At 49.0% G+C, this 27,868-nt stretch overlaps 3 protein-coding genes across 4 annotated transcripts in view; 1 reads left to right on the top strand and 2 right to left on the bottom strand.

Moving 5' to 3' along the window:
• Glb1 (galactosidase beta 1) overlaps positions 1-17,680 on the bottom strand; it is a 73,323-nt gene extending 55,643 nt beyond the window's left edge. The window contains exons 1-2 of the mRNA XM_021206293.1: positions 17,480-17,680; positions 1,427-1,596 (exon numbers count right to left, since the gene is read on the bottom strand). Coding sequence (XP_021061952.1) covers positions 1,427-1,596; positions 17,480-17,557 — 248 coding nt within the window. The 5' untranslated portion in view covers positions 17,558-17,680. The remainder of the gene's footprint in view (positions 1-1,426; positions 1,597-17,479) is intronic.
• On the bottom strand, positions 11,801-17,642 carry Tmppe (transmembrane protein with metallophosphoesterase domain). Of its 2 annotated transcripts, none has more exons than XM_021206295.2 (2): positions 17,480-17,642; positions 11,801-14,786 (listed from the first exon to the last, which is right to left on the bottom strand). In XM_021206295.2, exon 2 carries the CDS (start codon positions 14,673-14,675, stop codon positions 13,332-13,334), a length of 1,344 nt encoding a protein of 447 aa, XP_021061954.1. In that variant the 5' UTR covers positions 14,676-14,786; positions 17,480-17,642; the 3' UTR covers positions 11,801-13,331. The 2 variants fall into 2 exon arrangements, with proteins under 2 accessions (XP_021061954.1, XP_029399265.1); XM_029543405.1 differs by lacking the exon at positions 17,480-17,642 and adding an exon at positions 17,192-17,244.
• Positions 17,681-26,643: 8,963 nt separating the features above from the next.
• Crtap (cartilage associated protein) overlaps positions 26,644-27,868 on the top strand; it is a 17,300-nt gene continuing 16,075 nt past the window's right edge. The window contains exon 1 of the mRNA XM_021207840.2: positions 26,644-27,120. Within this exon, the coding sequence (XP_021063499.1) occupies positions 26,659-27,120 (462 nt within the window). The 5' untranslated portion in view covers positions 26,644-26,658. The remainder of the gene's footprint in view (positions 27,121-27,868) is intronic.

Genomic DNA, 27,868 nt, shown 5'->3' with positions numbered 1-27,868 from the left:
TTCTATTTTGTAATCCCATAATTTCAGTGTTTTGGTTTTCTGCTCACTAATGATCTCTGGAGAGAGAGAGAGAGAGAGAGAGAGAGAGAGAGAGAGAGAGAGAGAGAGAGAGAGAGATGGAGAGAGGTGGCTCAGTGGTTAAGAGCATGTACTGCTCTTTCAGAGAATCTAGGCCTGGTTCCTAACCACTCAGAACTGTCTGAAACTACAGTTCCAAGGGATATGCCTCCCTTTTCTGGCCTCTGAGGGCATTGTAAGCAATTGATACATAGACATATATGTTATATGTTATGTCTATATGTACACCTATAACAAGAAAAACAAACCAAAACAAAACTCCCATCCAGACCTACATAGCCTTGTGGTAAAGTCCTTGCCCAGCATGTGCAAAAACCTGAATTTGGCTCTCAACACTTAAAACAAAACCACAGAAGAAATCTCTACCCTACAAGAAGACAAAAGACTTTTGTCAGAAATATCAGACCAGGAAATAGAACGACCCAAACGGAACCAGTTCCCCCAGCTCCGGTGCAGATACACAGCACACTGTCAGTCTAGGCACGAAAGCCTTATTGATGAGCCCCGCAAGCACCTGCCTTCCCCATCCCGTGGGTCCAGGGTCAGCCACAGCCCGCTGGAACTCTGTGCTAACGACTGTGAGTGAACTCGGACCCACTCTGCCAGGGGCCGTAGAAACAGAAGAAGTGGGGGAATTCCCTAGGTATCTACCAAACCCACTACGGCTTTCTCAACCTTTATCTTTCAAGATGTTATCAGCAATTCACACCGGCTCTGCAAAATCCAGAGTGATCAGCTGCCCCAGTTTCCCCCCCACTTAGTCATCTCACAGAATCAGAGGAGACAGGGACATGCCTGTTGATGTGAACCTATAACCTGGGTTCAAAAAAAAAAAATTAACCCAATAAGACAAGCTGGGGTCCAAATACCTAAGCACAAGGCTCACTTCCTCCATACCAAAAGCAGCCATGCTCCATGCCCCTCACGTTTGGCTCCTCACTGGACCTCCGACCAAAGACGTGACCTTGGCAGAAATGTAAGTTTCATGAGCTATATATAACCTGCCTTCATCTTTATTGGTGTATTGTGTGTGCGTGCACACATGCAAACATGCGCGTGTACACATGAAGATCAGGTCCCCAGGATTGAACTCAGCCTGTCAGGCTTGGCCGCAGAACCCTGTACCTTCTGAGCCACTCTCTGGCCTCCTCCTCCTATCTTTGCCTCTTCAACCTGATTTCAACTTTATGGTTTCTGAGGACAAAGGTCAAGGGAGAAGTGCTTTGCTCTCTTTAGAAAGGCCAGTCAAGCTCCAATGAGCCAGCCCCGCAGGGCTGCACACAGAGCTCTCTCCTACTTGTGTAGGGGTGGGTGTTGGGGGTGGTCTTGGGCAAGCGTCCTTCCTTACATCTGGATCGCATTCAATCCAGCCATCTTCATCTTCAGCAGCCGGTCCTCCCAGTAGAAGCGGGGTATCCGGAAGTAGTGAATGCTTCCCGAGATGTATCGGAATGGCTGTCCATCCTTGAGGAAGCGGTCTCGGCTGTAGTCGAGTGTAAATGTCCTCTGGGAGACGTTCTGCAGGGCAAGTAGGGGACCCCATGAGAATGTGAACCTTTAGGTCAGAAGTGGGGGTGGGGTGGGGGGGTGCTTTTCTATTAAGTTACACAGGAGTAGACTTAAGTTACACAGTAACTTATAAACAAGTCACTGCTCTCCAGCCAAGGTGACTTGGTTAAGAGAGTAACTGAGGAGGCTGTCTCCTAAACCTGGAGCCTATACACCCTCAGGAGCTGGGACTATATCCACTGAGCTGCGTGTGAGGCCTGGAGACAGGGGCACACACATCAGCTCAACAGCAGTGTCCCTTGGATCACCGTGACTACAAAAGGCAGGGCAGAGGGGCTGGTGAGATGGCTCAGTGGTTAAGAGTGCCGACTGTTCTTCCAAAGGTCCTGAGTTCAAATCCCAGCAACCACATGATGGCTCACAACCATCCGTAACGAAATCTGATGCCCTCTTCTGGAGTGTCTGAAGACAGCTACAGTGTACTTACATATAGTAAATAAATAAATATTAAAAAAAAAAAAAGGCAGGGTAGAAACCAATGGATCAGATGTTGGGGATGTAGAGTCAGAGAAGTGGAGGAAAGAGGATCAGAAATCCAAGGTGATCCTTGGCTGCATACAGAATGAGGCCAGCCTGTGCTACATGAGACCCTGTCTCAAACGCAGGAAGCAACAGATCCATGGATCCCATCCTAGCTGCTGCTCTGAGTCCCAGAGTGACCTGGGCAAGTGTCCCTCTCCAACTCTACATTTCATCTGTAACTACCAGGGAATCAGAGGGAAGGAACATTCAAATGCTATTCTTGAAGCTGCAGGGCACAACTCTGTGTGAATTGGACTGATCGGGGTCTGGGGCAAGTAAATCAGCACCTTTTCACGGGGACAGAGGACAGCGCAGGGCACACAGCACAGTATTACCTCCGAAGTGCCTGGCACATGCATAGTGTGGAGTTACATATATATGACCTTCAGCCAGTACACTGGCTGAAAAGTTTCAAGGAACCCAGTTTGGGCTTCCTATCAGAGCTGTTAGGCAGCGTGGAACACTGCACCCTAGTGGACAAAGACAGGTAGCAACGGGGCACATGTACCCACCAAAACCCGGGATACCAGAAGCCGTCTGCCTCTCACCCCTGCAATGAGGAGTTGCCACATGCACCTTGAAGCTCTCAGAGAACAATGTCAGGATTCATCAGCATTGTAGCCCACAGCAATTCTGGTACATCTCACAACAAGCGGGAGAGGTCACACGAGGTCTGGTATCCACCCAGGGAGATCCGCCAGAAATCCATTAAGAAAGCCCCTATCTCGGGTCTAATTCTCTGCTTCCTCTTGGTATCGCTAAGGTTGAATCCATAACGACTTAGGACCATAGCTGTAGTCAGACACCACACCTGCTGCTTTACTGCTGAGGCTGAGCGGGAATGGTTCTGGAAAAGCTCCTCCCTGGTGTAGAGGAACTTGGTCACGAGCGCCATGGGGCTGAAGAAAGAGGCATCCAGACCCAGGGCTGCAGAGTGCAGTTAATGAGGACTTACAGAAGTATCGTCCTAAACGGCAGACAGACCGGCTGATCGCCACAATTTGGGCTAGAAAATGGGGTGTATATTCACAGCCCTCCCCTCCTCCCCCTGCCCCTCTTTCCTGTGCTCATTTGGAGTCTCAAGCCACCGGCCCCCAAACCATTGTTGCAGGTTCCGTTTCCGGAGGAACCTAAACTAAGGCAAGTGGTACCAGTGATGGCCTAAGATGAAGGGTAACCTTGACTGTCTCCAAGAACAGACACCGAAGGCTAAGTGTGGTGGTTGAGAATGGTCCCCATGGCCTCATATATTTGAATGCTTGGTCCCCAGATGGTAGAGCTGTTTAGCAAGGATTAGGAGGTGTGGCCTTGTTGGAGGACGTATGTCACTGGAGGTGGACTTAAAAGCTTCTGAAGCCCAAGCCATTCCTAATTCCCCTCTCTGACTTGAGCTTATGGTTCAGATGTGAGCTCTCAGCTACTGCCCTGGCACCAGGTCTACCTGCCTGTGGCCCTACTCCCTCCCATGATCATGGACTCTAAACTCTGAGCAAGCCCCACAATTAAATGCTCTTTTATAAGTTGCCTTAGTCATGGCGTCTCTTTACAGCAACAGAACACTGACTAAGACAAAGGTATCTGTGAGGGAGTTCCCAGGGAATTTTAAATGGTGGTGGGAGACCCCCCTCTGATTGTGGGTGTTACTATGCATGGGTTTGGGGCCATGGAGACCCCTCTGATTGTGCATGTTACTATGCACGGGTTGGGGGCTGTGGATGAAGAAAAGAGAGAAACCAGGCTGAGTATCAGCATTCATTTCTGTCTTTCCACTCTGGACCCAATCTGACCAGCCATCTGTTCCACATTCCTGCCATTGTGCCTTCCCCATCATGATGGATTGCACGCACCCACACACCACAATCCAAAAGTGAACCCTTAAGTTTCTTGTCAGGGCAGTGAGAAATGTAATAAGGACACCTACACATGGGCTGTGGGACGGCGTCTGGAGGTTTTAGAGATTGCTCACTAGCAACCAGACCCTACAGCTAGTGTTTAATGGGTGAGCAAGGATGTTGGGGTCTCCCACCTCCACTAATCACTCTCCCTCAAAACATCAGCCCTTCACAGGCGCACAGGCATACCAGAGTTGCTACGGAGAAGACCTCCCCAGATCTCCCAGAATGCAGCGTCCCCGGACCGCCTACGATCTCGTTCAGACCGCCTACGATGCTTGGACCCGCCTAAGATCGCTCAGACCGCCTACCAGATACTCATCTCCGCCTACGATCCCTTGGACCCTCCTACGGACCCACCTACAATCTGACCGCCGCGACAGCTTCAAAGGGACTCAAGGGCAGGCTGGGAATCTTTCCTTGTACTTAAGCAAAGTCCGATTATTAAAAATCGAGCCCTGATTAGTGAATTTGTCAGGGCATCCATTTTCCTTTCGCAGCCTTTTCTCTTTTAGGATATTCCCGTCCTTCAGTATGAACCCAGACCAGAGTGTTTCCGTGGGCGCGGGAACACTCACAAGGATACCCCCAAAATGCATGCCACGCCCCACACCTACGCCAGTTAGAGATGAGGTCCAGGTTAAAGGGGACAGGATTTGGCGTGTTTCATTTTTAAAACTTTAGTGTGTGTATATATATGAGTGTGCACGCCTATAAGTGTGCATGAGTGTGTATGAGAGGATGTGTACAAGTGTATGAGTGTACGTATAAGTGTGTGTGTGTGTGTGAGTGTATATACGAGTGTGTGCATCCACACACGGGTGTAGCATGTGTGGTATTGCACATGTGTGCACAGCAGAAACCAGAGGACACTGTTAGGTCAGTTCCCTTCCCTCCTTTGCGTGGGTTCTGGCACAGAACCCAGATCTCCAGGTTCTCACAGCAAGTGCACGACCTGCTGAACACTCTCCTCACGCAGGAGTTGCCACATGATTTAGCTCTTTCGGTTTACCAGGAGCTGGACAGACTGCGAGGCTGGTTGGCTTGTTTAGCAGGTTTGGAAGCTCTGAAGAGAGGAACTGACAGGTTCAGGCCACCGGGGCATTCTTTGAGTGGCATGAACTTCTGTGATGGTGTCTACAGAGACCCCCATTTCCTACCAGGAAAGCAGGGTCAAAGGTTTAACCTTGGTGGGACCCTGGGAGGGAACCATGTCCTGAGAGAGGACGGGGCATGGGCTATCTGCCCTGACTCACCAACTCTCACCTTGGTGCCAGCTCTAATACCTAAGCTCATGGGATGGTTGCTTGGACACACACGTGACACTAGTTTGCAGGAAGGGTGAGAAGAAGCCAGGGTTGCCCATGACCGAGGGAGCAATGGAGTGGTCAGTTCAGGGAGGGGGCAATCCACTGTCAGACTATATAGACCATATATGCTTCAGGAGGCCCAGAGGACGCACTTTCAGTCAGAAATGCATAAGGGGGTGGGGTCTGGAGAGATGGCTCAGAGGTTAAGAGCACTGACTGCTATTCCAGAGGTCCTGAGTTCAAATCCCAGCAACCACATGGTGGCTTACAACCATCCATACTGATATCTGACTCCCTCTTCTGGAGTGTCTGAAGACAGTTACAGTGTACTTACATATAATAAACAAATAAATAAATAAATAAATAAAAGAAATGCATAAGGGTGAAAGCCTTTGGTAACCTTAGAAGCCCCACAGCAGGCTGAGTCCTCAGTAGATGAATGAGGACAAGATACTGCCATGACACTGGGGACAGCGATACCCTGGCATTATCGAGGGGGACCACTGTAAACATCAAAAGCGGAGGGTCACAGTTCCCAGTACTGACCCTAGGCCGTGAATTGGAAAGCACAACCTCCTCATGGGCTGAGAGGGCTGCTAGAAGACTGAGGTACCTTTTCCTAATTCCCAGCTTTGAGTCAGTTTCCTGACACACTGGTTAAAGTGTGTCATACACACTACCCCTGAAGGAAGGACCCTACGGTGTGATCGCTTGCACAAGGAATAACTGTTCCCAAAGCCCTCAACAATGGGACTTAGGCTATCTACCTGTAAAAAGGTGCGCCCAGGCCTTAGGCACACTGTTGGTACAACCTAAGCCAACACTTATGCTACGAACTGTGACAGGCCATCATTCTCCCATGCCACTCCCAGAAAGGCCCAAGTCCCTCACACAGTGGATCCCAGAAGTGAAAGTGTGTCCTACCATTACTTCCCTGGCTTGAATGCAAGGTGGGGCCAAACGAACAGCCAGCCAACATATGAGGACTTCCAGAACTTTCTACTCTCCGTCTCTTCCTTAAGAAAAACCCGGAGGAGACCACACTCCTGGAAGAGTAGCTACGAGGTTCTCCTCCATCAAGGTTTAAGGTCATCTCCATAGAATCCCATCTGAGCCACCTGCGGGCCCCTGCTAACGGAAGTGTCACAGTGGACAACAGTGGGTTGTTTATAGCAGCATGGCTCTCAGAGCAGCCTACACAGGTGGGGGTTATATAGGAACTGTAAGCATGGCTTCCAGCACTTGGTTTGTTGACCCTGTGGAAATTTTTTCAAACAAAAAAGTCTGTTTGACACAAAAGCAGTCTGTTGTGGGCAGGCAGGAAGTAGTACTCACCATCTGTCACCTCAGGAGCTATAGTCACTTCCCAGCTCCATGTCACATGAGACCAGAACTGTTAGGACATATGTTATAGGTCTGAATGTGAAATGTCACTCATAGGCACAGAGTCCAAACACCCAGTCCACAGACAATGGCTCTGTTTTGGAAGGCAGACCCTTGCTGGAGGGAACATCACTGAGGGCAGGTCTTGAGTGCTTTTAGGCCAATTCTACTTCCTGTTCCCTCTCGGCTTTCTGATTGCTTAGGTAGTGTGACCCTACCTCACCACACTCCCCTCCCCTGCCAGGATGGACTGTACCCTCTTCAATTGTGAACCAAAACAGCCCGTGGTGAGACGGCACAGAGGGTAAAGACATTGGCCACCAAGCCTGGCAACCTGAGCTTCATCCCCAGGACTCACATGGTAGAAAGGACTGACTGGGGAAAGTTGTCCTGTGAGCTCCACATGTGCTCTGTAGCATGCACACACGTGCATGAATGTGTACATGGACAGACATACATAAACATATAAACAAATGTAATACTTTTGAGTGAGACTAGATAAACCCGTCACTGCTGAAGTTCCCTTTGTCAGCTATTTTATGGTACCCATAATACATATAACATCACAGGGCATCCTTAGACCTTCCTGCTCACCCAATGCATGAACAACATTGTGCTATTTGCTCACGGGGGGGGGGGAGGGTTCTCAGTAAGGTCAGCAGCAGAGGTGGGGGGGGACTCTAATGGACAGATGGTCATTTCTCACCTTCACTGCCAAGCTGAACAGGGAGAATCCACCCTCAAAACTGAAGGGCCCAAGCAGATCCAACCTAAATGTTCAGCCACAGCATCATTGATACATATGAGGTTATCAGAAAATGGGGGGCAGGAGGAGGGGAGGAGGGGAGCTGGGAGGAAGGAAGATCAGAGAGATTCTTGGGGTAAAGAGAACATTCATCGCTCATCCAGAGGCCCCCCTCCTCCCGGGTCAGTTCCTATCACCCACTTTCGGCAGCTAACAGCTGCCTGGAGGACCTGATGCCCCCTGCTGGCCTCTATGGACACTGCACACACATGGTGCACATAAACTCACACAGGTACACACATATGTGTAAATAAATAATAATTTCTTTAAGCGGAAGCAGGAGGGAAAGAAGGGAAAAGGGAGAGGAGTGGAGAGGAGAGAAGGGTATAGGAAGGGAGGGGAGGGAGGGAAGGGAAGGAGGAGAGAGAGGAGGAAGAAAGCAAAAGAAGAAAAGGAAAGACAAATGCTGGGCGTGGTGGTGCACGCCTTTAATCCCAGCACTCAGGAGACAGAGGCAGGTGGATTTCTGAGTTCGAGGCCAGCCNAAAAAAAAAAAAAAAAAAAAAAAAAAAAAAGAAAGAAAGAAAAGAAAAGAAAAGAAAAGAAAAGAAAAGGAAAGGAAAGACAAGAAGCTATCTCCTAGTAATTAAAAGAAAAAACCCTTCAAGTCTGCCCAGTCCCTTCTGATGAATGGACACTGAAATGTGATCATGAAGAGAGAAATCTTTATTTCACACTTGTAGGGTGTAGTAGCATCCGTGTTTTTACAAAGTGCATAGCCACAGGAACACAAAACACAACACAATGGTAAGCACAGCCATAATGGATGTTCAGGTCCCCGGAGTCCCCACCCCACCATACACACAATGCATATAATACTGGAGGCTTAAAAAAAAGGCAGTACACACACGACACGCTTAGACCAAGTACTCATCAAGAGTCCAGTACCGACCAGTGTGAGTTCTTCAGTTATAAGCATCTTAAAAAAATAAAAGAAAACACTAATCATAACACAGTATATGTGTCTCTGGGTACCCCAAACATCTCCCCAAAGAGTTCTAGTCCTCGGTGCTAAAAATAAATAAGTCTGCATCCCCTGTGCACATTCCTGGACTTGAGTCAAAGCAGTTTGGTGACATCACAGGTTAAGGGTCATTATGAATTAAATGGTCAAGCAAGGCCTTGTCTCCAGGTCTTCTGTGAGAAAGCTGGGACATTCCAATCCAATGGGTCTCTACTCACAACCCACGAGCCCTGCCAACTCACCAGGGGCCCGTGGAGTTCCTGAAAGGGGCACCCCAGCCCCAGGCTGGAAAAACTCAGCTGTTTCACCAGCAATCCAAGGCTATGGAAAGGGGGGGGGCTCTGCATACGTAAGGCCCCATGGTCCCCCAAGGTCATACATCCAGAGAAAGCCAAGAGTGATTTCAGATGGCCGGAAGTCCAGAGGCTGCTGTGGTCAGGATGTCACTTCCTTCAGGCTGGTGAAGCGAAACAACTGAAGTTCTTGGTGACAATGCCCCCAGGACAGATCTGTGGATACCTGTTCTACCACACACCTATACTTACTCATCTTGCTTGTTTTATGTGTCTTGTGTCAAAAACTTTTCTTCTTCACCATCTGAATCACCTGGCTAAAGAGAGGACACTGCCATGGGGAGGGAGGGGACAGCAGAACGGAAGACACCAAGAGTGACGGGCACTTGTGTCTGGATCCTAACCCTCCTGTGCTCCTGGCCAGTGACCAGCTTAATTCTGTCCCTGTATCTCAGGGGGGAAAAAAGACGAATGTATGGTTTCAAAAATAAAAATAGGAAGCAGGGGATGGAGCAACAGCGAGTTTGGTGGCTCAGCGTCAGGGGCTCACAACCACCTGCCATTACAACTCAGCAACAGGCACTCACAGCCACCTGCCATTGCGGCTCCCAGCCTCTGGCTTCCTTGGCATCCACATTTATGGGCACAGGCCCACATGCAGACACACAGACCAACACGTGACTAAAAATAATAATAATAAATGCTAAGTAAAGGCGCTTGGCAGAATATGAGTTTGATCCCACAGGAAGAAGAGGACCTGTCCTCTGACCTCCATATTAGTACTAAACATACACACACACACACACTTTTAAAATATACAATGTGTGTGTGTGCATGTGCACGCACATGCATGCATGAGTAAGAGGAACATTACAGACTTAAAGAGAAGTAGCCCACACAGTATACTGAACTTTTTCAGACTTTGACTCAAATAAAGATAGAACTGTAAAGAGGCAGTTCCTCAAGAAACTAGAGAAAGAACTGGGCATGGAGAGTCAGACAGATCTCCGGGCCTTTTAGGCCAGCCTGGTCTATGCAGTGAATTCCAGGGCTACACACTGAGACCCTGTCTCCAAACAACACAAAACAAAGGAACAAACAGAACAGAGATGGATGGGACAGGGAGCAGAAGAAAGCAACACAGGACAGTAAGCCGAACAGATAATTGGCAACAACACAATTGCTGGCCCTTTAGCTACATCCCAACAACAGAATTCAGAAGGGAAAGGGGGCACAGTACAACTGGAACCACAGAAATAAAAGTGACCGTAAGAGGGCGGGCAAGGCGGGCATGGTGGGCATGGCAGCACACACCTGCGGTCCCAAGGGTGTGGGCCCCAGAACGAAAGAGCTTGAATTCCAGAGCAGCTGGCCTCCTTAGGAGGACGGAGTCAATGAGGGACAGAGAAGGAAATGTCATGAACACTGCGTGCTAACACTCTGGAGAGCCCGGAAGGCATGGTGAAGGTGAAGAAGCAGCCCACTAAGACGGATCAAGGAGAGGGGATCTGACGAGAACAGAGTCACCGTTTCCCTTTTATCCGGACACAGACCTTCAGAACAGGCAGCTTCATCTCGTTAGAGAATCATTTTCTTTATATTACCGTACGTGCGTAGTGTGTAAATGTGGGGCACACATGGTACCGCATTCATGCGGGAGGTCAGGGGACAGTTCTGTGGGGTTGGTTCTCTCCTTCCACCATGAATTCCAGAGATGGAACTGAAGCGAGGCTTGTGAGGCCACCTGTTGAGCCACCTCACTGTCCCACTATTTTTCTTTTCTGTGACATCCTGAGATTGAACCCAGGGCCTCAGACTGGCAAGGCAAGTTATCTCTCACTGAGTGGCAACCTAACCCCGTTCTGTTCAGAGAGGATGAAGGAGACAGATGTGGTGAAACACGCTGGCATCCAGCTCTTGGGAGGCAGAGGCATGAGGATAGCAGAGAGGTGAAGGCCATCTGGTATACAAAGCAAGACCCTGCCTCAAAAACAAACAAACAACAACCGAGATAACCTGAAAGCCAGAACAGGCGATGTGCACACAGATCACAAGTATCAAAATGAGACCCAGGATGGGTCTAACGCCCTGAAGAGAAAGCTCCAGACGGCCCAGTCTGATGAATTCCCAAGCTGAGGAGAACAGAAAGGGCAGCCATGATCCCAAAAGGGCTGAATCAGCAGAAATGGAGACCATGGAGAAAGGATGAGGTTGGAGGGGCGGCAGGAGCGAGCTGTGCCCAGAGGAGGTCTGGGGGAGCAAGGTACTGAAAGAAAGGTTCTGAGCTGTGGACTCTCCTAGAATCCCAACAATAGGTCATGGTCTTTACAAAATCTCTCCCAGTGCGCCAGAATCCTGTCTGGGGTTAGAGGCGAATGAGCCTATCACAGTATCAAGGCAAAGCTCTTTCTCTCCCCCCAACTCCCCAGACAGAATCTTATCATGTAGCCCAGGATGGCTTCAAACTCACTACTAGCTTTGAACTCCTAATTTTCCTGTCTCTATCCACTGAGTGCTGGGAATTACAGGTATGCTTGCTTACTTGCTTGCTTGCTTGCTTGATTGATTTAGGGACCAGATGGTCCCCTGCCAATACCCTACCTGCTGGGAGACAAGAATGGGTCAGTAACCTCCTGCACACACTAGACCTCATCACACCAGAAGTTCAAAAGGGCGAAGAATCCCCATTTACAGAAGCAGAGTGCGCGTTAGAAACTTGGGCACTCACCAGGAAGGTGGCTCTTAGTGTCATATGGACATCTGGGCTGTGCTGGAGGGCAGCACGCCACCCATTGTTCAAGGCACTTGTGCTTGGCACTATTCCTTAGCAGATCTCAGTTCACTGATTAGCATTAGCATTACACTGTGTGCTCACTGTAGGAACGGGCTCAGCGTTCTTTCTGCAAAGCAGCCTTGAGGTAGATCCAAGAAGTACAGCCATTTCTGGGATGATAGAAGCTAAGAATCGGGGGGGGGGGGGGGGGGGAGGCTTGTCACTGCCAGGCTTCAACCCTCTCTCACAAGCAGCAGGAAGCCCCACTCCAGACAGAGGACTCTCAGCTACCCAGAAGTTCTTAAACACATCTCAGTAGAGCCTTCTCCTAGGGCCAGCTAGCTCTCTGCTTTGCGAAGGGCAGTCTCTCTTGCCCCTGGCAAAGGCTAGACCCACAAATCTGCTGGCGCTGCACAAGATAGCTCCTTTTGTTTTTCTTGTGAGTCTATAAGCCCTACGAATGACCCTATGCTTCTGTGGCCAGAGGCCAAGGTAGATGGGTTAGAAACCTCCCACGCAGGTAAGATAGTCAGTCCTGTCTTTCCATAACTGGGGCTTGGGGCAACCTGCAGGGCCAAAGCTGGGTCACACTCATGGCAGCTTCAGGTTTCCCATGGGTAGACAAGAAACCTCGGCTTCTCCCTAAAATCTCAGACCCAAACCTGGTGTGAGGGGTAGGAGGTGCCAATCAAAGAACTCACGGACTATTAATGGAAGACCTCCCGCAGTGAGGGACTCTCTTAGAGGCCTCCCCTCTTCTAGCTATGAGTGAACTGAAGCCTGCCTCAAACAAGCAAACTATTCTGAAAGGAACATGGGGCTCTAGGGCCTTGTTTATCTGCATAGAACCCCATGTTCACTGTAACCTCTAAAGATGCTAAACCATCAGGCTGTAGAGTGAACTTTTAGAAAGAGGTAGCTCCCCTTCCCACACCGAGTTGGAACCTGGAGTCGAGGGCCATCTAGGGAAGTATTTGTCACTGCGTTTTTTTTTTTTTAAAGGCATCTACTCACATCCAGTGTCCTTCCTCACCCCCAAACACAGAAGGAGCCTGTCCTAAATTATCTCACCCAAAGACTACACAGAACAGGGACTCAGAGCTGCCAAGTCCTTAAGGGATGGTCGTCATCCCCTACCGCAGTCCCCATGATTTCCTCTCAAGCCACCCTGGCCCAGCCACCCAGCACAGTAATCAGCACCCCTCACGGTGCAGACAGGAAGGGCCCCATGTTCCAATGGGGTTTACCAATGTCCTCGATAAAGGTGACCTTGATTGACAAGGAGGAAAGGTGATGCTCTCCTCAGGCAAGCAGAGAGGAGACGCCTCTCTCAACATGGCCCATATCCAGACCAACTATCTCTAATCAAAAATAATCCCAGAGCCCACCCAAGCCCTAACCAGGGCTAAACCCGCAGGAGACAAGCGTTCCTGCCTCTCCCTGAGTTTGGTCAAGAAGTGCCCTTTCTAGCCCATCCCACATCCTGCAAAAGGACCCCTCTCTACAGCAGCTGGAAAACAAATGCGTGTTCACACTTCTATGGCCAAGTGGACCCACGGGTGTATCGTCAAAAAGCAACTGATTATCTGAAGAGTGAAGCCTGCCTGGACTTGCCAGGCATCCCCACTGCTGTTCCCAGCAGGCTGTGGTCAAAAGGGTGCTGGCAAGGCTGGGACGGAGCAGGAGATGGAGGAAGGTCAGGCCAGGGTAGGGAAAGGCAAGGTAGGGCCATCGGGGCAGGTTTATGAAGGCCGCCACAGGATGAGCGCTGTGATTTCTGCCCTGCTCCCCAACCTCATGGGTATCCCATAGTAGGCTGTACCCGGGCTAACATACACAAACGTAGCCTTGCCCACTTGGTAGAGCCCAGCAAAGAAGGGGTTCAGGAGATAGGCCCCGACATTCCAGGGGAAGATCTGCCCCGCGTGAGTGTGCCCAGAAAGGATCAAGTTTATATCTGGCCGAGCCTGGAGGGCTCTCTTGGCGGCCAGAGGCTGATGAGCCAGTAAGATGGTGGCATCGTCTGGGCCGCAGCCCTCGAGAGCCTTGTCAAGGTCCATGCCATGCCCAGAGTAATGAAGGATGTCTGCCTCTATGTCATCCACGCCTGCCAAGCAGACCCATTCTTTATCTCTCCCCGCACTGTCTGGGTCCCTGGGGGCAGAAATCTTCACATTCTCATTATGTAGGGGCTGGACGTGCAAGGATTCCAGCAGTGTGAACCAGTTGCTGACGTCTGATGTATAGTACTCGTGATTACCTGTGACGAAGTAGGTGCCAAGACGGGAACGTAGCTGGCCCAAAGGAGCCACTGCCGTTTGCAGGACAGAGGCCTCTGAGTCGGAGAGGTCGCCCACAATCACAGTGATGTCTGGCTCTAGCCTGTTCACCATCCTCACAAACATCTCCATCTTGGTCCTGCCCACCGTGGGCCCCAAGTGAATGTCCGAAAGCAGCACAATCTTGAGGTTGTTCATGGAGGCGGGCAGCTGATGGATGGGCACCTCCACGGTTTTCACCACTGGGGGCTGGGCAGCATTCAGAAGGCCAATGGTACTGAGCACCGCCGTCACGGCCACCGCCAGCGCAGGCCTGAGCACCAGGTGCCTCGTCTTGTCCAGGCTGCCCACCACCCTACCACTGCGCCAGGCTAGGAACTGGTAGGCCTGCTCCATGGCATTCAAGATACAAAGGAAGAAGACCATGATGATGTAGGCACCCAAGCAGGAGTAGGCTGTTAAGGAAAACACGTAGGGTTCCTCAGCCACCAAGAAGAGCATGGTGAAGAAGCTGGAATGTGCCAGGGCCAGAAATGCCATGACAGTCAGCTTCCAAAGCTGGAAACAGGTAGATTCCATAGCAGGGGAATGGCTGAGGTTGCTCACGGTGCTCCGCCAGATGTACGAGGAGCCAATGAGCATGATCGAGTTCACAAACAGGATCAGCTGCAGGCGGAACAGCCAGCGCCAGGCCTGGAGCTCAAGGGTCTCAGCCAGAAAGGAGCGGGAGAGGATCATGGACACGAAGACCGTGGCTGCAGCCAGGGCAGCCTTGGAGCCCAGCGACAACTGCCTGAAGAGTGCCATTCTCTCAGCTCCTGGAGAGTCCCCCAGAGCTCAGTGCCAGTGGACTCTGGGGGGTAAGTGACTTCCTGAGAAAGGACAGTGGCCAATGAGAGACTTCCAGGTCAGCTCCACCTGCAACCAGGAACTGGCATCAGGTTTATGGGACAGATCATCAGAGCATCCGCATTCCCACTCCACCAAAGCCCACAGACCACGGACACGGCTCCAACCTGCCTCAAATCCAAGCCACTCAAACACCAGTGAGCCGCCAGGCTCCGTTGTTAAAACACACCGCAGTCACGACATGATACACGAGGGGCGGTTTTCTTTTTCTTTTCCTTTTGTGTCAGGTCTCATGTAGTCCAAGCTGCCCTTGAATTCAGTGTGGTCAAGGATACCCTGAACTTCCAATCCTCCTGCCTCCACCCAACAGGTGCTGGGATTACAGGCATGCTCTACCATGCAGTTGGTTTATGTGAGGATGGGACCCAAGGCTTCATGCACACCAGGCAGGCATTCTACCAAACTGCATCTCTAGCCTCAGTTCCCACTATTGGCTTAACAGTGTTTCATACGGTTAAAGGTTCCCCACAACGGGCATGAACCATTTTCTCATATTCATTCATATTCTCATATTCTCTCTCTCTTTTTTTGAGACAGGGTTTCTCTGTGTAGGCCTGGTTGTCCTAGAACTTGCTCTGTAGACCAGACTGGCCTCCAACTCACAGAGATCCCCCTGCTTCTGCTTCTCGAGTGCTGGGATTAAAAGTATGGGTCACATGCCCCCGTCCCCAGTCTGTTTTCTTTTCTTTTTTTTTTTTTTAATAATAGGGAAGTTATTATTCTAAATGATCAGCATGTCGTCTGGGGAAAGTCTCTCACGAGTCAAAACTGTTTTCGTAACAACAGTAAAGGACCTTTGCAAATGTCGTTACATGTAAACATGTAACAGTAAACATGTAACAGTAAAACATCACTTTTCCACTTCCAGTGAGTGGATAATACAGTTTTTCAAAGACAACAAAATCTGATTGACTGCAGACTGCAAACGCAACGTAAGATTCTGATTTCTGGGCCTGGGGATGTAGCTCAGTTTGTAGAGGGCCTAGCATGAACAGAGCCCAGGTTCCACCCTCAGCAGCATGGTGAGGGCATGGTGGTGCATGCAGGTACTCCCAGCACCCGGGAGGTAAAGGCAGAAGCATCAAAAGTCCAAGGCTATGTCGGACTACATACCAAGTTTGAGGCCAGCCCGGGCTTCATGAGAACTTTTCCTTAAAAACAAAAGAATAGACGTCTCTTAAACTACAGCTCTAGCCAAAAACGGAGAGACATATCTTCTGCTCTAATTTTTAATCTAGGTGTGAAGTCTGAGAGTTAACGTTGCAGATGCAAACAAAAATAACTGAAAACTAGTCCACTGGAATTTCTCCTTGTCTCTAATCTAAATGCTCAAGAGGGATATCTACATACTTAAGAATTCCCGCCGGGGGCTGGTGGTGCACGCCTTTAATCCCAGCACTTGGGAGGCAGAGACAGGTGGATTTCTGAGTTCGAGGCCAGCGTGGTCTACAAAGTGAGTTCCAGGACAGCCAGGGCTACACAGAGAAACCCTGTCTCGGGGGGAAAAAAAAAAAAGGAATTCCGGAGGAGATCTCACAGCTGCCTCTCTGGGTGCGGCTCTCACAGGGCACCTCCTATTTCTTACCTGGTGGCTTACATCAGACAGACTGGTGACACCTTTATTTCTTCCTGCCCATCCTGACACTGAAGATATATGGGTTCCTTTCCCCTCTACCCTACCTGTTGGGACCTCTGCCCACTGGTTCTCAAGATCTCAAGCTCTGACAGAGCAGCCGGCACTCAATTTTCCTTCTTCTTAAACGAAAGCATTTTCAGCAACTGTTTTCCAGAAACTTAAACAAGTTTCAACTCTGGTTTTAGATAAACGTGTGCCATTTCCAAGAGTGTAATTTTTACAAGTCTACAAGGTTCAAAGTCTACTACCAAGTGCTTGAACTTACCCCTGACTCAGTCCATCTGGAGGGCCCCAAGGTAACTCAAAGTGCAAAAAGAATAGGAGCCGCGTCCCACCACGCCCTGTCCCCTTCGCAGGTTCGGTGCAGACCTCCCCAGGTGCGTGTCCCACGCAACTCAGCCACTGCCCTGCCACCCAGACCTCGCCTGCAGCACTTGGCCTCTTCCCACCCCTCCACCCGCACCTCCAAACCCTAAAAGAGGAAAAAGGCTTCCAACAAACAAGGCGATACACATCTCAAACTAAAAGCAGCCAGCAGGTGGCTAGCGAGAAACGTGAATAGTATGTTTGAAAAGGGAGAAGTCTCCGAAAGCGAATATTCCTGTGACCCTACTGCAGAAGCCACTCCTGACCCCATTTTTCTCCTTCCGGAGCGTTCCGTGAAGCCCGAACTCCGCAAGGATAGCGCCCCACGCCACTGCCCGCGGAGCCCTCTCGCAGCTCCGCGCAGCCTGGACCCCTCTCCCCAGAAACCGAAGCTGGAAAGACTCAAGCGCACCTCAGCTAGTCCCGGACCGCGCTGCACAAACCGGGAAGCAGGTCCGTGCGCACGGGACCGCCGCAGCGGAACCCACGCGCGCCAGCAACCAGGAAGGACGCGCGCCCCGCCCGTCCGGCCCGCCCCCTACGGGAGGCCCGGCCACAGCCTGCGCCTCGGCGGCCTGCCTGCTCTGAGGGGGTGATCGAGGGTAACCCGGATCCCCACTTTGCAGAGCCGCGGCTTTCCTCGGCCTCTGCCACCTTCCCAGCGGCGGAGCGTCCCTGCGCGGTGGCACGGGAGACTTACATAGACGCCGTGCGCAGCGCCCAGCAGTTGCAGCAGTGCCAGGAGCGGGAGCAGCGTACACAGGGGAACCCGGAGCATGATCGCGCCACGATGAGATCGCTCCGCTAGGCAGTGGGCGCTCTGGCCAGCCGCTGCACCTCCGGGGGTGGATGAGGACCCTCTGTCAGGACCCGCCCCAGGAGGGCCCGCCCCCAGCTCCGCCCCGCCCCGAGGCTCTGGGCTGCGAGTGGTCCAGCCTCTGTAGGCCACGTGACTCAGAAGCAGCTGTGGCCTAAGCATCTCCCACAACTGTGTGTCCTTCCGGAATGGCGGCACCCCTGAACGAGCATTGATGAAGTTCAGGGGCTGACCATCTACAGGGGCCTTCGGGCTGTCCCGGCTGCCAGAAAAGAACTGAGCAGGGAAGTGGAAAACAGCTAGTCAATCCTCAGTGCTCTGAGCAGTAGAAGCCTAGCCCCTAAAACTCTCCCTAGCACGTGGTCTAACACTCACAAGGTGTGGTTCACAGGCCAAGCGACTTAAACCTGGAAACGCAGACTCTGGGCGCCAGCCCAGAAGCCCTGAAGTCCTAGGACAGGACCCAGCTCGAGTTTCAGTGAAAGCAAAGTTGAAGAAGCACTGTAGTAGGTGACAGAGGAATTCTAAGTGTGACTCAGCTATGGCCAAGTTACTTTGAAGTGCCCTGAATTTTAATGAGAACAGTAGACCTTCCCTCAGGCCACTTCTGATCTTCCACCTACTGCCTCCTGAACACTGGAAGTATAGCCATGGGTCATCACCTCTGCTTTAAGTTGAGGTTGATTTAAATATACATGAGATTTTTCCAGCTTTAATGAGTTGTAATCAATAACAATATTCATTTATTTTAGGCATTATCTCATTTATTTATTTATTTATTTCACTTACTTTTTGCAGTGCTATGATCCTCATTAATTCTAGGGAAGTACTCTACTATTGGGCCATGCCCCTAAATCCCCATTTTATTTCTTTCTTTCTTGGTTTCTTTCTTTTTTTCTTTGTTTCTTTCTTTCTGTTTGTTTTTTGGAGGCAGCTTCTCACTGTGTATCTTTAGCTGGCCTAGAACTCTAAAAAATAGCCTGAAGACTGGGCTGGTAAATGTTTTTAGTGATAGAGGGTTTGGGGTGGGGATGGGGGTGGGGGGCGATGGTGTGTGTGTGTGTGTGTGTGAGAGAGAGAGAGAGAGAGAGAGAGAGAGAGAGAGAGACAGACAGACAGACAGACAGACAGACAGACACACGAACTCTCAGAACCTGCACAGTGCGGCACTCCTATAGTGTGATGGAAGAATCCTGAAGTCTGGGGCCAGGTAGCCTGGGTTATGCAAAGGAGAATGGTAGGACACACGGCCTCTGAGCAAGACAGACACCCGATGTCCTTCTCTGACCTCCACATGTACACACAAACACACACACACACACACACACACATGGGCACTCACACACGGGATCATATATACACTAATATACAAATAAATATCCTAAATAAAGCTGTTGTGATCATTCTCTTGGTCCCCACAGTTTAATAGGTCCCTCTTTCTGGGGAGGGGTGGGCAGTTTACAGATGGGAATATAAGCCAATGAGCTATTTTCTCTGTGCAGGAAGGTATAGACCCTTTGCTACCACATCCTGGTCATGAAGAATTCACATAGGTACCAGTTCCACTGTAATACATCGCCTTCCATAGCTAAGTCTTCAAAGGACTCTACCTTCAAACAGACCCAATCCATCATTGTCAGACCCACCCTTGTGACCATAGAGCAGTTGACACCGACTGAGTACAAGGTTCTCCTCATAAAATGTCCAGGTTTGTTTCTTAAAGAAAGAATATTTATTTTCCATATATGGAAAGTGTTTGCAATAGAAGTCAACAGGCAAATGTTGGTGGACTCGTTTTTGCTTTGTGAAGACATGTCCCCAGTTGCTAAGTCACCAATAAATATGATATTCATAATCAGGGTATCATCTGGTTCAGTATTGGTCAGGGTTGTATGACAGAGATGAGCTTAGCAGCAGTCACAAAGGTTTCTCTGTGTAGCCCTGGCTGTCCTGGAACTCACTCTGTAGACCAGGCTGGGATTAAAGGCGTGCACCACCACTGCCCGGCCTCTTTTTCCATTTTTTATTAGGTATTTTCTTCATTTACATTTTCCCCATTTTTTTTCTTTTCCCCATTTTTTTATTAGATATTTCTTTATTTACATTTCAAATGCTATCCCAAAAGTTTCCTATATCCTCCCCCGCCCCTGCTCCCCTATCCACTTCTTGGCCCTGGCATTCCCCTGTGGGTAACCGACATCTTAGTTGACAAATTAAGACATGAATGTTAGACAAGTCCCATCCTGGTTGGCAAGTTAAGACATGAATTTGTGAGCCGGGCGTGGTGGTGCACGCCTTTAATCCCAGCACTCAAGAGGCAGAGGCAGGCAGATTTCTGAGTTCGAGGCCAGCCTGGTCTACAGAGTGAGTTCGAGGACAGTCAGGGCTATACAGAGAAACCCTGTCTCAGAAAAACAAAACAAAACAAAAAAAAAAATGGAAAAAGTTTAAAAAAAGAAAAAAAAAAACAATAGATGTCGGTTACCCATATCCATGTCTCTTTCTGCCAAGTAGGGTGTCAGTTCCCAGGAATTTAAACTTTACTAGACTTCTGCTCAAAATGGAAGCCTTATTCCAAACAGTTTCTTATATTAGTTCAGGTATCTCTCTTATGTTGGGGTTCATCCCAGGGGCAGCTTACAAAAGCTTATATCCAGGGGCAGGAAGGGCTGCTGTGGTTGATTTGGGTCCAAGCTTATTGTGGGTAACTATACAAAGCAGGTTGAACGACTTCTATTATGACTGGCTTCCAAGGGCACAGAACATAACAGAATATATAATCAAGGCATTAGAAAATGTCTTTGTGGCCAGGCGTGGTGGCACACGCCTTTAATCCCAGCACTCGGGAGGCAGAGGCAGGCAGATTTCTGAGTTTGAGGCCAGCCTGGTCTATAGAGTGAGCTCCAGGACAGCCAGGGCTATACAGAGAAACCCTGTCTCAAAAAACCTAAAAAAAAAAAAAAAAAAAAAAAAAAAAAAAAAAAAAAAAAAAAAGAAGAAGAAGAAGAAGAAGAAGAAAAGAAAGAAACTGTCTTTGTAACAGCAGAAACATATGTGACTCTTTCCTTACAATATTAGTAACAGCACAAACTGGCCAGCTAGCCAGTTAACAGCTAGGCCTTAACATTTTACCTAGGTCTTAACACACAGCTTTTGGTCTCCTGTGGAAACAAAGTCAAAACTTCCTCCCCATGTAACATATTGTAACATATTGTAACAATGCAACACATCCTGGTTTCCACTGAGGTCAATGTATCAGGATGATTTAATTCCACAGTCTTTTTTCTACTGTCCAGTCTCTTTGGAGTTGTGTCTTGCTTATGTACAACCTGGACAGTCTGTGACTGTTTTTGATAAGACCTTTTAATAGTTCTCTCAGAACCATTCTATATTTCATGATTTGTTTCTGAGATCCGAGGAATGTTAATCTGTGTTTTCCATTGCTGCAATAAATCACGACCCCATAAATTCATGGTTCTATTAGCCACATGGCTTTAATTTTTCTATTTGTCCTTCTGATCCTATAGAATCAAACCATCTTGTACCTTGTTTTATCTGACATAAAGTTCTAATCCCTACAAGCTGAATATTTATGTCCTGAATTTGAATTCTCAGAAATCATGCTGTAAAAAGATAAAAATCTGGGTACAGCAGCACTCCTATCATCCCAGGTTTGGGAACACACAGAGGGCCCTAAGGCCTTTTGGCCAGTCAATTTTCCCAAATCAGTGAGCTCCAGGTTCAAAAGACTCCGCCACAACAAAAAGGAGGTGGTGAGTGACTCAATAAGACATCAAATGTCAACTTCTAAACTCCACACACCGATCGATACATGTGTGCACACACACAAATGCACACATACAAAATGGAAAATTAAAAGTTACCTAAAAGGTACATAAACCAGGCATGATGATTCACACCTTGAAAGGCTGGAGCAGGAAGACTGCAAGTTTTTTTTTTTTTTTTTAAGATTTATTTATTATTATACACTAAAGCTGTCTTCAGACACACCAGAAGAGGGTGTCAGATCTCATTGCGGGTGGTTGTGAGCCACCATGTGGTTGCTGGGATTTGAACTCAGGACCTTTGGAAAAGCAGTCAGTGCTCTTACCCATTGAGCCATCTCATCGGCCCCAAGACTGCAAGTTTAAGGCCAGTCCTAGCTGTAGAATGAGAAGCTCAGAACAAACAAGCACAGGGCAGGAGTGGTGGTCTTTATATGCTTGACCCAGGGAGTGGCACTATTAGGAGATGTGGCCTTGTCGGAGTAGGTGTGGCCTTGTTTGAAGAAGAGTGTCATTGTGACCATGGGCTTTTAAGACTCTTGTTCTAGCTGCCTGGAAGTCAGTCTTCTCCTGTTTGCCTTCAGATGAAGATGTAGACCTCTCAGCTCCTTCTACGTCATGCCCCCTTGGGCTCTGTCAAGCTCTCACCTTGATGATAATGGACTGAACCTCTGAACCTGCAAGCCAGCCCCAATTAAATGTTGTCCTTATAAGAGTTGCCTTGGTCATGGTGTTTGTCTACAGCAGTAAAACCCCAAGACAGCAGGAAAGATGGCTCAGTGACACAGGCACTTACTGCTAAGCCTGAAAACGTGAGTTTGATCCCTAGAACCCATAGAGTGGGAGGAAAGGCCCAAGTCCCACAAGCTGCCCACCAATGTCTACATGCGAGTAGTGGCATGTGTGTGTCCTCAAATATAAGTTAATAATTTCAAATAGACTAAGCCAGGCCCCTTGCCCACTCTTCAGCTAAAAATGTGGGAAGTTCTGCTGTGTCAGAAATTCTTTTCTTATCTTTCTTACTTCCTGGCATAGTAAGTCATGAGCTCTGTGTCCCGGGGCTAAGTTGTGCAACTGAACAAGGTGTTTCGTTATAAACTGATGAAAAGCTAAAGTTTTGAAATAAGCAATCAGTAAAAGCTGATAGCCCTGCGTCAGGAACCGGCTTGTGCATATGGCCGTGGGGGCTGCTGGGATAGTTTCACCCACATTTGTCCTTTCAGGAGTCTGAACTGTCTGACAGCACCCGAGGCCCCACGGGATGCCTGCCTCGGCAAACAGCCGCAGCAATTGTCCCCCCCCCCTTTTTTTTTCTTCTTGTTTTCTCATGTGTGAAGGGCATGTGCTTCCTTGTATCTTTCAGTTGTCATCTTTAAGGTTTCTTTCCCTTCTTTAAAAACAAAGTTATTTGTTTTTATGTAAGTACACTGTCACTGTTTTCAGACAGGACACACCAGAAGAGAACATCAGATCCCATTACAGATGGTTGGTTGTGAGCCACAGTGTGGTTGCTGGGAATTGAACTCAGGACTTCTGGAAGAGCCATCTCTCCAACCCCTTGTTCCCTCTTCTTCGTTTTCGTCTTTGTTTTTGTCTTCGCCTTCCTCCTTCTCCTCCTCCTCTTCCTCCTCCTCGTCTTCTTCCTCTTCCTCTTCTTCCCCTCCCCTTCCTCTTCTTCTTCCTCTTCCTCTTCCCCATCTTCTTCTTCTGGCTGGTGAGTTTTCTGGTACATTTGGTCTCTCCTCATGTCCTACTGTTTCTTCTTCAGGGATGCTCCCTAGGTTTACGCCACTCTCTGAGTTTACAGCCACACCTCAGCTGTGACTCTCTTAGTCTCTGAATAATCACAGTGGTATTGTATCTACATCAAATGTTATAACTACATGGGGCCCAAAGAGTTATTGATTTGGCACATGGCATGTTAGCCCACTAGTGTCTCAAGTGTAATTTAATTTCTAATGTTGTCAACATACAACCAGAAGATGATATAATCTGCATTTCCAGGTTTTCTTGAAAGATCAGAAAGTCTGGCCATACCAGGCTCAAAGTCCCAGGGATAACATATCAGACATAAGGTCTGAGGGGCCCAGTGTTCTTGTCCCCTTGACACAGCCAAACATGGTCTGAGAGAAGCCTCAGCTGTGGAATTGTCTAGATCAGTGAACATGCCTGTGACACAGCATGTTGATTATTAATTTCTGTAGGAGGGTCTGGTCTACTGTGATGGAGGGCACCATTCCTTGGGTGGATGTTTCTGAGCTGTGAAAGAAAGCTAGCAGCCGGGCGTGGCGGCACACGCCTTTAATCCCAGCGCTGAGGAGGCAGAGGCAGGCGGATTTCTGAGTTCGAGGCCAGCCTGGTCTACAGAGTGAGTTCCAGGACAGCCAGGGCTATACAGAGAAACCCTGTCTCGAAAATAAATAAATAAATAAATAAATAAATAAATAAATAAATAAATAAAGCTAGCTAAGCCAGGTATGATGGCACACACTTTTTACCCCAGCCTGGTCTAAATAGTGAGTATCAGGCTAGCCAGCGCTATGCAGTGATACCCTGACTACAAACAAACAAACGAATATTTTAAAGTAAAAGTAAAGGAAGCCAGTTAAGTATGAACCTGAGTGAGCCAAAAGGCAATATCCCTCAATGGTTCTGGCCTTGAATTCCTGTCCTGACTTCCCTCAATGATAGCTATGTCCTGGAAGTATAAAATAGACACTTTCCTCTCTAAATTGCTTGTGGCCAGTGTTTAATCAGAGCCACAGAACTCGGTGCTAGTTAATTTGTTTATCAACTTAACACAAACTAGAGTCATCAGGAAAGAGGGAACATCAATTCAGAAAATGCCCCTATCAGATTGGCCTATTGGCAAGTCTGTGGGGGCATTTTCTTGAATAATGACTGATGTGGGAGGGCCAAGCTCACTGTGGGTGTTGACAGCCCTGTGTCCTGGGTGGTATAAATAAACAAACAAATAAATAAACAAACCAAGCTGAGCAAGTCATGGGAGCATGGCAGTAGGAGCATTCATCTACGGCTCTGCTTCAGTGCCTGCCTCCAGATTCCCGCCTTGGCTTCTGATGATGGACTGTGACCTTCAAGCCAAATCAACTCTTTTATGTACAAGTTGCTTTTGGCCATGATGTTTTAACACAGCTATATAAAGTAAGTCAGACAAAACCCCACTCTCCTTAGTTCTGAGAACCAAACCTGAACCTCACACATATTAGGTAAGTACTCAACCACTTCTTACAATTTTAACTTTTTAAAAGCTTGCGTGCATAGGTATTTTGCTTGCATGGTGTACCACATATGGGCCTGGTGCCTCCAGAGGCCAGAAGAGGGAATCTAATGCCCAGAAACAGAGTCACCTGAGGCTGTGAGGCACCATGTACGTGCTGAGAATCGAACCCAAGGTCTCTGGAAGGGAAGGCACTTAACCACTTCTTTTTTTTTTTTTTTCTTTTTTGTTTTTTTTTTTTTTTCTACTTAACCATTTCTTAACCACTGAGCCATCTCTGCAGCTTCGTTATTATTGTTATCGTTGTTAATTAGTATTTGAGATAAGGTATGGCCATAACAAATACAAGGGAAGGTGCCTGACTTATTCAGATTATTTTTTAAAGATTTATTTATTTTATGTATGTGAGTACACTGTCACTGTCTTCAGACACACCAGAAGAGGGCATCAGATTCCATTACAGATGGTTGTGAGTCACCATGTGGTTGCTGGGAATTGAACTCAGGACCTCTGGAAGAGCAGTCAGTGCTCTTAACCAGTGGGACATCTATCTCTCCAGCCCTTATTCAGATTTCTGATAGCTCCAATTCTAATCTGACAGTCATATGATCTAATATTAATTCCAACGGCCATCTATCTATTGAATAGCACAGTAAACATGGTATCGAAAAGGAATGAGGAATTCTTGTTGTAATCAATCCTTTATAGGAACCTCCCAAAGAACATTGTTTTCCGGGCCCTCTGACTGGGAACCGCACCCAGGTACCACAGCGGGTGTGTGGAGGTCAAATGATGACCTGGAGGAACCGATTCTGTTTTCCCAAAGTGTGTCCTGAGATTGAACTCAGGTCATCAAGCTTGGTACTAAGTGCCTTTAGCAGCTAATCTCAGAAGTTCTAAATACCTTTTGTTTTTGTTTGTTTTAGACAAGGTCTCATTATGTAGCCTGGGCTGTTCTGGAACTCAGAGATTCACTGCCTCCGCCTTCTAAAAGTGCTGGGAGCAAAGGTGAGCCAGTCAGCTTCTAAGTTTTCACAAAAGGGTATATATATAGAGAGAGTTTTGGATTCTATCCTTACACCTTTGCTGTAAACTATTTCAAAAGTGTACAGATTTTTTTTTGTTTGTTTTTGTTTTTCGAGACAAGGTTTCTCTGTGTAGCCCCGGCTGTCCTGGAACTCACTCTGTAGACCAAGCTGGCCTCAAACTCAGAAATCCGCCTGTCTCTGTCTCTCGAGTGCTGGGATTAAAGGCGTGCGCCACCATTGCCCGGCTTCAGTTTTTTTTTTTTTTTTTTTGGTTTTTCGAGACAGGGTTTCTCTGTGTAGCTCTGGCTGTCCTGGAACTCATTTTTGTAGACCAGGCTGGCCTCGAACTCAGAAATCCGCCTGCCTCTGCCTCCCGAGTGCTGGGATTAAAGGCGTGCGCATTTTTAAATGTTGTCTTCATCATAGCTCAGGCACAAATCCCTCCAGCATCCTAAGATGTAATATATCCTCAACTCGCTCAACTCGACAAGTCACACGATTTTCAAAGAGCCACCGGTATTCTTACTAATTTTATCCATGCAACATCCTCTAACTTAGGTCAATAGCATTGCTATTCAAAGTGTGAAGTCTGTAAACCCGCAGCTTGCTGTTTATGGCAGGCGTGGCGATTCAAATTTGAAATCAATTTGAACTATAGTGGGAGTTTTAGCTAGGAGACCGAGTCGGAAAAATAAAACGCACCCCAACCAGGATGTGCAGAAACTAGGCGTGCGCGGCCCATACATCCTTCAAGTGATTAGAAACTTTCTTTCCTTTCCAAGATGGGACTTCCACGCACCACAGGCTGGCCTGGAATTCAATAAGGTCCTACCCCTCCACCTCTCAGCAGCAAGGGCTGAGCGCCTCCTCCAGGCACGCCCATCTCGGTCCCCGGGCGGGGAGGTCTGCCGGACGGGGCGGGCCACGGCCGGCTTCCCCGCCTCCCTTCCTAGGCCTGCCGCGTCGCGCGTCCTCAGCTCGGGGCTCGGGTTTTGCGGGCCACGCGCGATGGGGCCCCGCAGCCCTGCGGCCGCGCTGCTGGTGCTGCTGTGTGTCGGGTGCGCGCCGACCCCCGGGCGCGGGCAGTACGAGCGCTACAGCTTCCGCAGCTTCCCGCGGGACGAGCTGATGCCGCTCGAGTCGGCCTACCGCCACGCGCTCGACCAGTACAGCGGCGAGCACTGGGCCGAGAGCGTGGGCTACCTGGAGGTGAGCCTGCGGCTGCACCGTCTGCTGCGCGACAGCGAGGCCTTCTGCCACCGCAACTGCAGCGCGGCCACGCCCGCGCCCGCCGGCTCGGCCAGCCACGCCGAACTGCGCCTCTTCGGCAGCGTGCTGCGCCGCGCGCAGTGCCTCAAGCGCTGCAAGCAGGGCCTGCCCGCTTTCCGCCAGTCGCAGCCCAGCCGCGCCGTGCTGGCGGACTTTCAGCAGCGGGAGCCCTACAAGTTTCTGCAGTTCGCCTACTTCAAGGTAAGTGCGCTCGCCCCACCCCGAACCCCGCCCCGAGAAACCCCGCCCACTCCACCGAGCCGCTCCCGGTCGAGCCCAGGTCGCCGCCCCTACCAGCAGCATCCCATATTGGGCCTCCCCTGGGCCACTTCTCTAGGTCTAGCCCCACCAAGCCCAAGGCTCAGCCCTATCACTCCACTTCGAGCATCATTCCTTCATCCTTTGATTTTTTTTTTCTCATTTATATTTTTTTTTCTTTTTTTTTCTCATTTATATTTTTATGTGCGTGCGTGCTGTATCTATCTGTATGCGTGTGTCTGTGTGTATACTATGTCATATGTGTGTAGATGCCTATGGAGCCCAGAAGCGGGCAACAGATCCTTTTGGAGCTGAAATTAGAGCTGGTTGTGAGCCACCCAGTGTAACCTGAGTACAGGGAACAGAGAGAACCTTGGGTCCTCTGCAAGAGCAGGAAGTGCCCTTATCCACTGAGCTATGGCTCCAGTCCCCTTCACCCAGGTTCTGCCACACAGCTCTGCTAAAGCTCTCCAAATCCTGCCCTTCCTCCTTCATCTTGAACATGAAAATTATTTCTCTCTCTCTCTCTCTCTCTCCCCTCATGTAACCTGGGCTGGCTTCAGACCTGCTACAAAGCGGAGGCTGATGGTGAATTCTTTTTTTTTTTTTTTTTTTTTTTTAATCAATCACAAAATGGGTTCTTTTTCCCTTTTGCAATCGAGGTCTGTCCCAAAGCTGTGAAGGGGCAACA

This window comes from Mus pahari, chromosome 10 (genome assembly GCF_900095145.1).
Source record: "Mus pahari chromosome 10, PAHARI_EIJ_v1.1, whole genome shotgun sequence".
NCBI lineage: Eukaryota > Metazoa > Chordata > Mammalia > Rodentia > Muridae > Mus > Mus pahari.
Note: the sequence above shows the minus strand (reverse complement) of the source record. Positions and strands in the feature narration are given on the sequence as shown.

Coding starts and splice junctions, on each gene's coding strand:
- Tmppe (XM_021206295.2), bottom strand. CDS start 14,675: ATGGCACTCTTCAGGCAGTTGTCGCTGGGCTCCAAGGCTGCCCTGGCT.